This window comes from Entelurus aequoreus, linkage group LG13, assembly GCF_033978785.1.
Source record: "Entelurus aequoreus isolate RoL-2023_Sb linkage group LG13, RoL_Eaeq_v1.1, whole genome shotgun sequence".
In the NCBI taxonomy this organism is placed as follows: Eukaryota; Metazoa; Chordata; class Actinopteri; order Syngnathiformes; family Syngnathidae; genus Entelurus; species Entelurus aequoreus.
The window spans coordinates 63,235,065-63,249,534 of record NC_084743.1 but is presented as its reverse complement, the minus strand read 5'-3'; the positions used below and the strand labels follow the sequence as shown (position 1 = coordinate 63,249,534).

The 14,470-nt window shown below is 35.7% G+C and overlaps 1 protein-coding gene across 1 annotated transcript in view; it reads right to left on the bottom strand.

Moving 5' to 3' along the window:
* The window catches only part of LOC133663039 (sucrase-isomaltase, intestinal-like), a 90,515-nt gene that overhangs the window by 70,121 nt on the left and 5,924 nt on the right, over positions 1–14,470 (bottom strand). The window contains exons 3-6 of the mRNA XM_062067219.1: positions 10,389–10,474; positions 7,458–7,578; positions 2,299–2,408; positions 2,021–2,172 (exon numbers count right to left, since the gene is read on the bottom strand). Coding sequence (XP_061923203.1) covers positions 2,021–2,172; positions 2,299–2,408; positions 7,458–7,578; positions 10,389–10,474 — 469 coding nt within the window. The remainder of the gene's footprint in view (positions 1–2,020; positions 2,173–2,298; positions 2,409–7,457; positions 7,579–10,388; positions 10,475–14,470) is intronic.

Below are 14,470 nucleotides of genomic sequence, written 5' to 3'. Positions count from 1 at the left end.
GGCTGAGAGAGCCATGAAAGCCAAATATTTTCAAATGTATTTCCGGGAGAGCCATATAATATTTTTTAACACTGAATACAATTAAATGTGTGCATTTTTATGTAAGACCAACATTTTTAGAGTATAACAAGTCTCTTATTCTTTTTAATAACATTGTTTTTCTGAAGCTAACCAATAATAAATAAAATACTTCTTACCATTAATGCAACTTCTTGAACAGGTGCGGTAGAGAATGGATGGATGGATTAAAAAGCATGAGCATTGTTTTATATTTTGAACATTATTTTTAACACTGTGATTACCAGCGGAACTATTCATTACTTATCGTGTTAAGCAATGTCAGCTAAGATTTATCTGAGAGCCAGATGCAGTCATCAAAAGAGCCCTACCCCTGTTCTATATTGATTGATTGATTGATTGATTGATTGATTGAGACTTTATTAGTAGATTGCACTGTGAAGTACATATTCCGTACAATTGACCACTAAATGGTAACACCCGAATACGTTTTTCAACTTGTTTGAGTCGGGGTCCACGTTAATCAATTCATTTCTCAATGAAAGTTCTGCGCTTGCTTGCTTACCTGTACTTGCTAGCGTCATTCATTCAACAGGTGTCACACATCTCTTACTGCCATCTATTGGACACACCTATTATTACACCTTGTATCACATAAAATCAGTCCGTAAGCACAACCAGGATTAGAACATACACAAGGCGCACCGGGTTATAATTTTGAGAAAATGAAAGGATTTTAGGTGTGCCTTTTAGTCCAAAAATTACCGTAACCCAACATGGCTTGAAAGATTAGTAATTGTTGAATTATTCAATAGGGTTGCGGTTGTTGTGACATATGTGTTGGGGATGTGACGACCGGGTCGCATAGTGATGCGGGTGTTGTTCTCCCAGGAATGCAGATCAGGCTTCGGACACAGCTTGCAGGTAAAAAATGATTTACATTAAGAAATAAATAATACTGAACAAACAAAAACATGCTCATAGCACTTAGGGCAGAAACAAAAGGAGCTAGCGTGGGAGCTAGAAGGTAAACAGAGCCTTTAGCGTGGGAGCTAGAAGGTTTCAGAGCAGGAACAAAAGTCGTCATCTGTTGTATGGGAACAAACTACGAAGCAAGACCGACTGACTGGGAAGGCAGGCTTTAAATAATAATGTCAGTGACGACCAACAGGTGCGTGTCGGGAACCCCAGTGGCAGGTGAAAGTAATAAATTGCTATGGTGACAAACACAGAGGTGCATAACTAGAATGAGACCAAGACTAACAGAAAAACATAAGTGACCCGAAAACCCAAACAGAACACGATCCGCGCAGCGGATCACAACAGGGAACTCGCATGGCTGCAGTTGTAGTGACCCCGAGATGCAGGAACCAGGGGAAAGGGGCTCAGGTAAGAGGATTTTAATATAATTTAAACAGAAGGAAGCAGTCGTGCATGCAGGTTCTAAACCTAAATCAATCCTTAAGCACTGAGGAGAGCGCGAGACAGGCATAAATAGAAACATGTTGATTGGCACCAGGTGTGGACCGGCTGCCAATCGACAGCAGGTGACGGAAAAAACAGCGCTCAGCGGGACAAGCAGGAAATAGAAACAAAAAAAAAAGAGCCCTGATCGGAAGTAAACACAAAACAAGGAAGCACAAACAGAAATTAAGTGACAGATCATCACAATAGGTTATGTTTTATTGCCTCATGCATCCGTATGATCGCATTAAAGTTGTTTGTGCACACACATGTTCTTGGATCATAACAAAGCTATCAATGTTTTGAGTTATTAATTTTAAGAGCAGGTTTGTTGGATTCACATTATTTGTGATAGGAACAATTCAACGATTATTTTTTTGACGGAGCAAAATAAGCACTATGACATAAATGATATATGCCTGCAATGCATTGGATCGTGTCTATTAAAGGGCTTTGATGCAAATAAAACTACCACTACTGTCTCCTCCCCACTAAATCTAATCTAAGAGAGAATAATCGCAGAGCAGTGAACACTCACAGGACTTTGTTGCTCTCCTTCCTGCGAACAGCCAGGCCGAAAGGGTTTTTTCTGATCACCAGTGTGTTGTCAATGGGGCTGGTCGGGTTGTTGCTGAGGCTGTTGACGTGTTCATGGGGCACCTCAAACCTCTGCTTGTGGGCGTCCGATATCTAAATAGACCAAAGACAGTAGGAAATTGTGGTAACACATCTCTGGGCTGGTACCTTTTTAACGCTAAACGTAGATTATTTGACATGTTTTCTCTGTCAAGGTGTGGCAAATGTTCGCCCGCATACCTTAAAACGAAGACGATTGCTTGTTTGCATTTCAGCATGAAATGACAGTTCTTGTATATCTTCTCCGAACAAGGATGGGGAGGCCATCCTTTTCAAATTGGCCTTCATTACTGCAATAAAACACAAAAATGTTTAGACACCCCAGGTCTTTGCTTTCAATTTTTTCAGGTCTACTGAGATCTGACGGTATTCAAATATAGTTTCTCGGTTTAGTAGTTGACCCCTTTCAGGAAAATATACCTAACTAGAAGAGGCAATTCCTGAAGAAATTGAGTGTGAATGCTCCAATGTTGAAGTTGAACTGAAATGCTGACAGAATGTAATATGAATGTAAGAATAGTTTGAATGTTGGAATGGTTTGAATAGGTTGAAAAATGTGGGAATTGTGCAACTTGGGAAAAAATGTCCCATTCATTTCAATGGGAACTTCCTGGAAATTTGGGAATTTTGGGAAAAGCGGGATTTTTCTAAAAAATTAATAGGAAGATTAATGTCTTGAATGAGATGAATTTGTTGGTGTTGGAATTGGTTAAATCGGTCAAGCAATGTTGAATTAGTAACAGTTTTTACTTGAGAAATTCCTGGAATTTCGGGAAAATAGGGAATTTTTAAAGTTCCTTAACCAACTTGTTTTTTGTCCTGAATATGAGGAGTGTTTTGACGGTGGTCAAAATGGGTTGAAAAATGTGAAAGGAGTAGTCGGACCTGAGAGTGGAAATAAGTTACCAAAAAACGGGAATTCCTGGAAATTAGTGAATGTGGAAATATAGTAGTTATAATGTCCAGGATAAGTTGAATGTGTTGAAGGTAGAATGGTTTGAATCGGTTTAAGAATGTAGAAATGGCGGAAGTTTGAAAAATGGCCAATTTATTTTGAATGGGGAAAATGAAAAAAGGAATTATGGGAAATCCGGGATTTTTTTTTAGAATTGTTGAAGTAGAGCACACAATTCCTAAACAGGCTGAATATTTTGAATTTGGAACAGTTTGAATCAGATGTGGGAATTGTGGAACTTTGAAGAATGTCCCATTGATTTCAATGGGAATTTCAGAAAAATTGGGAATTTCGTGAAAAGTGAGATTTTTTTTTTTTAAATGGTAAAAAAAACTTGAATGATCTGAATGAGTTGAAATGGTTGGTTTTGAAATTGTTCAAATCGGTCGAGAAATGTTGAAGTAGTAACATGTTGAATTGAGAAATGGTATTATGGAATTCCTGGAATTTCGGGGAAAACAGGAATTTGTAGAGTTCAAAAACATCTTTGTTTTTTTGTCCTGATTAAGAGGAATGTTTTGACGGTGGAACGGTTGAAATGCGTTGAAAAATGTGGAAGGAGTAGTCGCCAGAAAAAAGGGGGGAAATAGGGCTTTGGAAAAGCAGGAAATCTGGAAAATCCTGGAATTTTTTTTAACTTGGAAAAATGGTAGTTTGAACTTCCAAAATGGTGGAATATGTTGAAGGTAGACTGGTTTGAATTGGTTGAAAATTGTGGAAATGATGAAAGTTGGAAAAATGGCCAATTCATTTTGAACGAGATAACCTGGAATTCTGGGAAATCTGGGAATTTTTGGAATTCGTCAAGGGAAATCAGTTTAAAGTTGGAACGGTATGAATCGGGTGAAACATGTGGAAAGTAGAGCGCGCCAAAATCTGGAGAAGAAGAAGAAGAAGAAATAGATGAATTTTGGTGTAGACAACCATATGTGTGAATGCTTTGGAGCATTCAAGTTGGTTGCAATCAAAGAATGTACTCTTGCATATTCGACGAATATGTATCTCATGCAATACTAGCAGAGTCTTTGTCCCTGGCTTTCTGCTAACCTTGTAAAAATACTTAAATTAGGTTTTGGTCAGCTTTATTCAGGCCAACATATCATTTTGAAAATGCTGCCATCAGCTAGACAGTCCGAACGATCTGTCTTTCACACAAAGCTACACATGAATTGTTGTTTTTTCATCCAGTTTGTTCATGCTTAAGGTCTACAGTAACTAGGCTCCCGTGATGAAGCGTTGTGAACCCATGCGAGAAATAGGAACGGCAGCATTCTTGCAAAGTCAACCATGCCTTCTGAGATGGCACACATGTCATGTTTCACTGACAGACATGCCTTAGGCAAAGTGCGTGATAAAGGGAATAAACCCAAGATAAGACGGACAGATTGCGGATAAATGTCCTCGGTTGGCCTACAAACTTGGAAGAAAGCAAAATATGGTCATCATTCATTCAAGATAACAGCATACTAGTGTTGTCCCGATACCAATATGTTGCTACCGGTACCGAAATGATTTCATTAGTTTTCGGTACCTTTCTAAATAAAGGGGACTACAAAAAATGGCATTATTGCCTTTATTTTAACAAAAAAAATCTTACGGTACATTTAACATAAGTTTCTTATTGCAAGTTTGTCTTTAAATAAAATAGTGAACATACTAGACAACTTGTCTTTTAGTAGTAAGTAAGCAAACAAAGGCTCCTAATTTAGTCTGTTGACATATGCAGTAACATATTGTGTAATTTTTCATTTTATTATTTTGTCAAAATTATTAAGGACAAGTGGTAAAAAATAAATTATTAATCTATTTGTTCATTTACTGTTAATATCCGCTTACTTTCTCTTTTAACATGTTCTATCTACACTTCTGTTAGAATGTAATAATCACTTATTCTTCTGTTGTTTATATGCTTGACATTAGTTTTGGATGATACCCCCAATTTGAGTATCAATCCGATACCAAGTAGTTACAGGATCATACATTGGTCGTATTCAAATTCCTCAAAAAAATTTAAAAAAATAAAGTCCTCATGTGTCCAGTGACTGTTACTTTTTAGAGGCGGTATAGTACCGAATATGATTCATTAATATCGCGGTACTATACTAATACCGGTGTATTGACAACCCTAGTTCGAACGATTTGCTACTTTGTATTAGAAATGCATGTACGAGCCAGTCTGACCCAACACAAGAGGATAGCGAAAAGGAAGGAACTTATTGAGTAAAACGTTTAACTACAATGTCGGACTCGCGCTAAACTCTTTGGGTAAATGTATACCATATATGGATAATGTCACGACGTGGTTTCCGCTTACTGCGGGGTCGTTCTCCCAGGAAGGCAAACGGACGACTCCGGACAGGACTTGCAGGTAGGAACATGATTTAATTTTAAGAAACACTCAACGAGGTACAAAACAGAAAACAACCTGAAGGCAAGCGTGCCTATCGCACGCGGAAGCTAAGGCAAAAACTTAGGACATGAAACTACAGACATGAACCTCACGAAACTGTGGCATGAAACAAACACGAAACTGTGGCATGAATCAACAAGCATTAACTATGGCATAGAACAAACACGAAACTGTGGCATGAAACGAACACGAAACTGTTGCATGAATCAACAAGCATTAACTATGGCATGGAACAAACACGAAACTGTGGCATGAAACCAATACAAAACTGTGGCATGAACCAACTAGCATTAACTATGGCATAGAACAAACACAAAACTGTGGCATGAAACCAATACGAAACTGTAGCATGAAACAACTAAGACTTACGTAGTCCAGGCATGGGGCAAACAACTAATGACGCCAGGCCGACTGACTGGCAAAGGCAGGCTTAAATAGTCCTCTGATTAGCAGCAGGTGCGCGTCCCGAACACCAGAGGCAGGTGAAAATCATAAGTAGCCATGGTAACTAAAACAAACTCATGTGTCAAACAGGAACTAAAAGAGTCCAAAACTAACAGAACAAAACAAAAACATTATCCGGACCACGGATCATGACAGATAATCCGCTGACGTCACAATTGGCAGCAACATCACCAAATGGCTTGTTTCCCGAAAGTATGAAGGAAGGCAATATTGTTTTATAAATATCTCGGCAATGACTCCATGTTTTGATTTAAAGCAGGGGTGTCCAAACTTTTTCCACTGAGGGCGGTACACGGAAAAATGTAAGCATGCGGGGGCCATTTTGATATTTTTCATTTTCAAACCTTAACAAAATATATGGATTTTTTTTTTTAACCTTTAGGGCTCCCGGGGACCATAAAGGGTCTCAGTAATTAAACTGTTAAAAATAAGTCAAATTATTATTTATTTATTTTTTATTTAACGCTTACAGTAAATCTCTATATCAACTTGAGGTTGATATAAAGTAAAAAAAAAAAAGGTTTTCTGTCAAAGACAACTTTGTTTTTTATAGTAAAACTGGAAATATGCAGTATTTAGTAATTAGAGCCTTAAAAGATCAATAATGCAGGACAGCATTGATTTTAATTCTTTAATATTTTTGAGTAATCACAGTGAAAAGTTAAATAAAATCCTACTAAATATATTTGGGATCCAAAAGGTCCCCCACTCATAAAGTGATACATTTTGATATGTTTTTTTTTACTTTTAACACTTAAATTACGAGATCAACTTCAGATATATCTGTCGATTTTACGTTTTAACTATTATTTGTTTGTTTTATGCTCTTTTGTCGAATAAAACTTGGATGTTTTTATATGGCAACCACACAATATATGCAATATTTTTTCCACAGAAAACATTTTAAAGTGATATTTTTTAACTAATAATTCATTATAACATAGATTTTAGCAATGGCAAAAAAAAAAGAAAAAGAAACATTGCAACTTTTTCTTGTTAGATTTCACCTCATTCCACTTTTTTAAAATGTTTTTTAAAATGTTTGCAACATTATCAATTTTGCAATTTTCGCAGAATGTGTGGCGGGCCGGTAAGCAATTAGCTGCGGGCCGCAAATGGCCCCCGGGCCGCACTTTGGACACCCCTGATTTAAAGTTTTCGGGACTTATGCAGATCCCAAACAGACAAAAACAGGTGCCAATAGGTAAGAAGAGTTGGCGGTACTATACTAATACCGGTATACCGTACAACCCTACAACATACTATAGACAATGTTTTCTGGGACGGCAATGCCATTGCATATTAGCGAGTTCAACCTTGACCAGAGTAAGATAGTGTTAGAAAATGTTGACACCTTCACTTCATGTATTGAGATCGGTCAATGCAAATATGATAATGTTTGCTCAATATAGTGACGTCATTGGTTTGTATGTGTTTTCTCCAATTTGCAATGCAAACTCGGAACTAATTGGTTGATTCCACTTCCTTACTGCATTGGTCTGAATTTACCATAAGGGTTGGGTTGCTCCACTGATTCAACAGTGTATCCATGGTTGGCGGAAAAGAAGCACCAGGGCACATTTCGTTCGTCGACTGGACTCCAGCAACATCCACGCTGCTGGCATCCTTTCTGTTGAAGCAACAGAAAGTTAGATGAGATTGTATTTCATCAGCAGTCATATCGACAGTAGTTTTAGTCATATTCCCTCTATTGCAGGCTTGTAGGGATGATCTAGCCTCTGTATATATATATATATATATATATATATATATATATATATATATATATATATATATATATATATATATATATATATATATATATATATATATATATATATATATATATATATATATATATATATATATAAATAAGTATCGGTCTTGGCCAATGGCCATGAGAAGCAGGGTGTTGTATCTTTCTGTCTGTATGACATTTAATATTGACTTGAGGAAAAACATAATGTGCATCCTTACAAACAATGCATACAAATATTGGGATCAGCAGAATATATACAGTATATATATATTTTTTTTTTACTGAAACCCAACATCTAGTGATGTCTGCGTGTTTCTGTAACAGGCTACAAAATATTTGCAACTAAGTACACTGCAAAAACTGAAATCTAAGTAAGATTAAATATCTCAAATAAGGGTGATAATTGCTTATTTTCTGTCTGATAAGATAATTATTCTCACTAAGCAGATTTTATGTTAGAGTGTTTTACTTGTTTTAAGGGTTTTGGTCCTAAATGATCTCAGTAAGATATTACAGCTTGTTGCTGAGATTGTATGACCTATATTGAGTAAAACATGCTTGAATCTAGAATATCAACTGTTGCAAAGCTGTGTCATTAACACTCACAAGTATAAAACTACTTTTTTAAAGCAATAATTTCTTACTTCAAGCATGAAAAAAAAAAATCATGATGCCGAGCGCATATCATTATGTTAAGATAATGGCACTAGCATCTACTTAATTTAAGAATATTTTTCAACATATTGAGCAAAAAGGTCTATTTTTTTTTCTACCAAGAAAAGTGCACTTGTTATTAATGAGAATATACATACTTATTTTAAGGTATTTTTGGGTTCATTAAGGTTAGCTAATTTTACGTGTTTTGGAAAGTCTTGACAAGCCGAATTTTCTTGTTGTATTGGCAGATAATTTTCCTTACTTCAAGTAAAATACCCCTCAGTTTTGTATTTTGTATTTTTTTTTTTTTTGAACACTGACTTTTGCAGTGTAATAAAAAGTAGCAGTTTAATGTCCCAGATATCAAAAGGTAATTGAATCTACAATGAGATTTGATCAATCTTAGCATTGACGTCTGACACTGAAAAGAACATTGACAGTGCTCGCTATAATCAACATTGATAATAACATTGAATTTTCAACCAATTCTGACAATGAATCAACCTTGCTTTAACTATATTATCGACATTTAAATAACACTGAATTTCCAATCTATTCAAACAATTGCAAACATTAATTTAACTACATGCACCACATTATACAGTGGAACAATGTTATTTTATAATGACCTTTTTAACAGTTCAACTTTCCTCTGTAGGCTTTTCAAATGCCTCGTTAAAAAAAATGTCATTTTATTACTCTATTTATGGTATAGTTAAACAAGGAGCATGCCAAAGTAATTTCCTTGTCAGTCAATTGTTCAGTTGCTGAAATTGTACTTGTAACTAAGCTTTGAATAAACATTGATTTTTTTAACCACAACCAAAATAACCAATCTGACCAAAATCCAACATAGAATCAATGTCTTTTGCTATTTATTAATTTAAAGTTTGGGAGGAACACATACAAACTTGTAATTTTTACAACGGTTCGCCTGATTTAAACGTATATATCAGCGGTCCCCAAACTACGGCCCCTGGGCCAGATACAGCTCGCCAATGTCCAAAATCCGGCCCACGGAAAGTCCCAAGTAAAAAAAAATATATTTTTTTTTTTGAAATTATTCTTTTTTTAATCTGTCCTTTGAAGCCTATCCGTCAATCCATTTCCCACCGCTTGTTACTCTCAGGGTCTCTTAGCCGGTTAGGCAAATCATATTGTCTAAAAATGCCCCACCTATAGAGTTGATAATGGTCTTACAGATGGTGGCATCTTGACCCTGGAAAAGACTAATTTTATTTCCACGGTTTCCTATTGAAAAAATGTACTCTGAATAGGAAAAAAAACATACAAAATATTCAACCTCAGAGGTTTTACTGTACATGTATTGTACATCCACAGGCATAGAGCTATTTTAGTCAATTAGTGTACGAAGATAAAAAATGGCAAAACCATGTAAAATGTATATATATTGTTTTTTTGTTCAGTGTAAGGAGAAGGCAGTCTGTCTAATCTGCAAAGAGACATTATACATACATTATTTATTTATATATATATATATATATATATATATATATATATATATATATATATATATATATATATATATATATATATATATATATATATATATATATATATATATATATATATATATTATTTATTAATTTATTTTATTTATTTATATATATATATATATATATATATATATATATATACATATATATATATATACACATATATATATATACACATATACATATATATATACATATACACATATATATATATATCGCCTCGCACCTGGCCAAATTTTTTTTAACCCAATGCGGACCCCGGGTCAAAAAGTTTGGGGACCCCTGGTATATACACTCAAATCAACGGGTAAAGCCTGCAGTTATGTCATGTGATCTTGTGTGTAGAGTCAAAACGATTATTATCCCAATAGTTATGGATCTGACTTTTTGATATTTAATATTCACAGGTAAAAATGAATAAAAACAATTGACACATGCACTATAAAGTCTAAAAAAAAACACAAATCTCTGTTTTAAAAGTGCCTTTAAGTTGATTAATAAATATACCACGGAGGCTCCGGAATCAGGGAAGCAGTCCACCCTTTCTGCGAGAGGAATGCTCGGACACTGCGGAACAAATTCATCTGTTGTCTCTGCCAAAAGAGAACACAAAACTTGAATTCTAGTTACACATTTTTCAAGTATTCCAAAACTATACCTGTATTCATTTTTTCCCCATTTTTAAATATTTTATTTTTAATTTGCCAGGATAGTTGTCAGGGGAAACATTTGTCATCTTTATTACCATAACTTAAAGTGACTGCCTATCCTTACACCGCAGTAAAACTAAAATAATGCTATTCGGTAACAGTAGAAGGGAAAGTTAAACACAAATAGACGGAATAGAAATTTAAAGAGTAAATTAAACCACATTTTATGGTATAATGATTTTTTATTTTACTTTATTTTTTATTTTTTTTAATGAATTTATTAATTAATTCAACAAAACAATACACAACAATACCATAACAATGCAAGCCAATTCCAAAACCAAACCCGACCCAGCAACATTCCGAATAGCAATAAACAGAGCAATTGATGATAAAATGAACTGGAAATCTCATTTAAAAAAATATACAACATAAAGTAGGAAACACGTCAATAATGAATAAAGCAAAACAGGTTCTAGACCATTATTATGTATGATTCTAACTGATCTTTTTTGTAACACGGTTAATGAATTAAGTGTACTTTTATTGTTATTTCCCCATATTTTTGCACAAAAACTCAGATATGGTAAAACTAGCGAGCAGTAAAGAATATGGAGTGATTTTTGGTCTAGAACAGGGGTGTCAAACTCATTTTAGATCGGGGGCCACATGGAGAAAAATCTACTCCCAAGTGGGCCGGACTGGTAAAATCACGGCACGATAACTTAAAAATAAAGACAACTTCAGATTGTTTTCTTTGTTTAAAAATAGAACAAGCACATTCTGAAAATGTACAAATCATAATGTTGTTGGGGGTGTTTTCACTTACATGTTGCGGTTAACAGTATTCTATCTTTTTTTGTCGTTATTTATATTTTCTGAATAAATGATGTGTTAATGTTCGTCAGTCAACTCGTTGGTGTTAATTTTCAATCTATCAAGATAAAAAAAAAATATACAAATCAAATTACAGGATGTTATTTATGTAGTTTGCTAATTCTCCTCGACTAGTGCACTAACATATGTGTTTTTTTGTTTTGTTTTTACATATGTAGCATCAACTACAAAGATACAAATAATTGCTATTGCGACATCTAGTGGACACATTTAGAACAGCAGTTTCTTTCATTCAAAAATGTCGGCTCCTTTTTATCCTTAGCAAACTCATGCCGCGGGCCGGATAAACCTGTTCGCGTGCCTCATCAGGCCCTAGGGCAGACCTGGGCATTCTTTGTGCGTCCCTGTCCGGCCCGCGTGAGGCCAATTATAAATTACAAAATAAATTTTAAAAAGTATCTATGTCAAGTGTGCAATACAACGGTGCTGCTTTTGTTTTGAAAATCATTATTTGTATTACTTCCGTGTGGACGAATGCGTGTGCGTGATTGTGAGTGAATGTGAACAGCTGCAATCACAAATTACAAAATAAAGTTGAAAAAACATCTATGTCGTGCGCGCAATACAACTGTGCTGCTTTTATTTTGAAAAGTATTATTTATGGGCGTGTGTCCGTGTGTAACCTGCGAGTGAAGGTGCACATGCAGCGACAAGTGATGCACAGTTTACACCCGAGACGCTAAAAAGAGAAAAGTTGATGACGAATGGCGTGTTTTCAACAAGACATGGACTGCCAAGCAACGTTCCCTCTAAGGTGCGTGCCTGCGCAATTGCGCACTGCTCAAACGTCCGCTGCGCGCAGCAAATATATGCCGCGCACCAAATCAAATCCCATCTGAATTCTAAACAAAATAAACATATTTATTCTATGTAATTTTGCAATGCAACTTTGAGTGACAGTGACAACAAGCGGCCCTAACGGTGTTCGTCAACACTGTTCAATTGAACACCGTTCAATTATTGTAACGTCTATAGACGTTACAATAACGTCTATAGACGTTACAATAATCGAAGCATCTCGATATATCGAGATGCTTCGAGGACAGGAATTATATCAATCACTTTATTGAGCAAAACTGTTTATATTCGGACATAACCACACCAAAAACATGAATAAAACACTTCTATCTCGAAAAACTAGTCATTTTCTGCCGTACAAACCAGGCCAAAACCAACTTGTCATCTGTCACCAACACGCATACCACTAAACCACTGGTGCGTTTATGGCCACACAAAAAGTCGGACAACTCAAACACCACACAAAGTTACACTATGACTCCTCAGTCATACGTGTGCTTATTTTATTGTCATTTATTATTAATGTTAATTTATTTATATTAGTCATGGAATGCTATTACACACACTATGTTGAAGTATTACTATTATTATTAATTATTATTATTATTATTATTATTTATCTTACGGTATATATCAAAAATAATATTGAGCAAGATTTAATTGAAATATTGTCGATGTGGCCCTCCAGCAGTGCTCGGGTTGCTCATGCGGCCCCCGGTAAAAATGAATTGCCCACCCCTGCCCTAGGGCCTTGCGTTTGACACCCCTGCTTTATTCATTGAATCGAAAATACTGAAATTCCACGACATAGTGAATTTGCAAATAGCTAAAATTATACACAAAGCAAACTACAATCTGCTACCCAAGAATATACAACAATTCTTCTCAACGAAAGAGGATAAATATAAACTTGGAGAATAATGTAAATTAAAACATTTGTACGCACATACAACACTTAAGACCTTCAGTATATCAGTATGTGCAATTAAATTATGGAATGGATTAAGCAAAGAAATCAAACAATGTACTAATATGATCCACTTCAAGAAACGCTTCAAACTTTAAGTGTGATACATATTCTGAATTTATTTCATCCATCCATTCATTTTCTAGATAATCTTATTTATCTCACCATATTAAATACAACTTACTTCACTTATTATTATTAATTTATTTTTAATGTTATTACTTATGGAGTATATTGTGAATAAATTGAGAACAGGAAGTGAACACACGTTTTTGCAACTGCTATGCAAAGGAATAGGGGTAGGATTAAATAAACTCTGCTTCTTCCTACTCCTTTTTGAACATGTTGAGTAGAGGAACTGGAAATTTTGATGCGTCATGTTGGAAAAAAACACAAATTCAAAACTTAAACTGTTTGAAACTTGCTCAAATTTTTTTTTTTTAAAAACAAAAATGTTACGTGTCACCCATTGCCCGCACGTACGTGACGGGAGTGCGTGTACGTACACAATAGTACGATGGCCAAATGTGCAGCAATGTCCAAAACCCACACAAACCCCCACAAAACAAAAACCCAACTCAAACAAATTGGTAACTCTATAATAATGTTTAAAATAGTTGACTAAATACAGAAGATTTCAATCGACCAACTTTCTTCCGGGGATTCTGCTCATGTGTTTAAATATATCTCTCTCAGACCTGGCGCCTCCGGTCTCATAGATATGGATACGGTAAATGCCACCTTCAGGCTTGTCAGGCGCGTCAACACGGCTGCCATCTTGAGCAGGGCTTTCATCAGACTGACTAGACTGGCACCAAATTTTTAATCACTGATAGACTTCTGTCTGAGTTGATTAATGCAGTTGATAGAGACTGCTGTCCCCTGCTGAAATGGTAAATGGTAAAGGGGTTATACATGTAAAGCGCTTTTCTACCTTCAAGGTACTCAAAGCGCTTTGGCACTATTTCCACATTCACCCATTCACACACTGATGGCGGGAGCTGCCATGCCAGGCCCTAACCACGACCCATCAGGAGCAAGGGTGAAGTGTCTTGCTCAAGGACACAACGGACGTGACTCAGATGGCAGAAGCTGGGGATTGAACCAGGAACCCTCAAGTTGCTGGCGAGTACGCTCTAACAACCGAGCCATGCCGTGGTTTCCGTCACTACGTACTAAAACATGTCAGTTTTTTTCATAGTTTGGCATAGTTTGCGACTTATACTCAGGCGCGACTTATGTGTGAAATTATTAACACATTACCGTAAAATATCAAA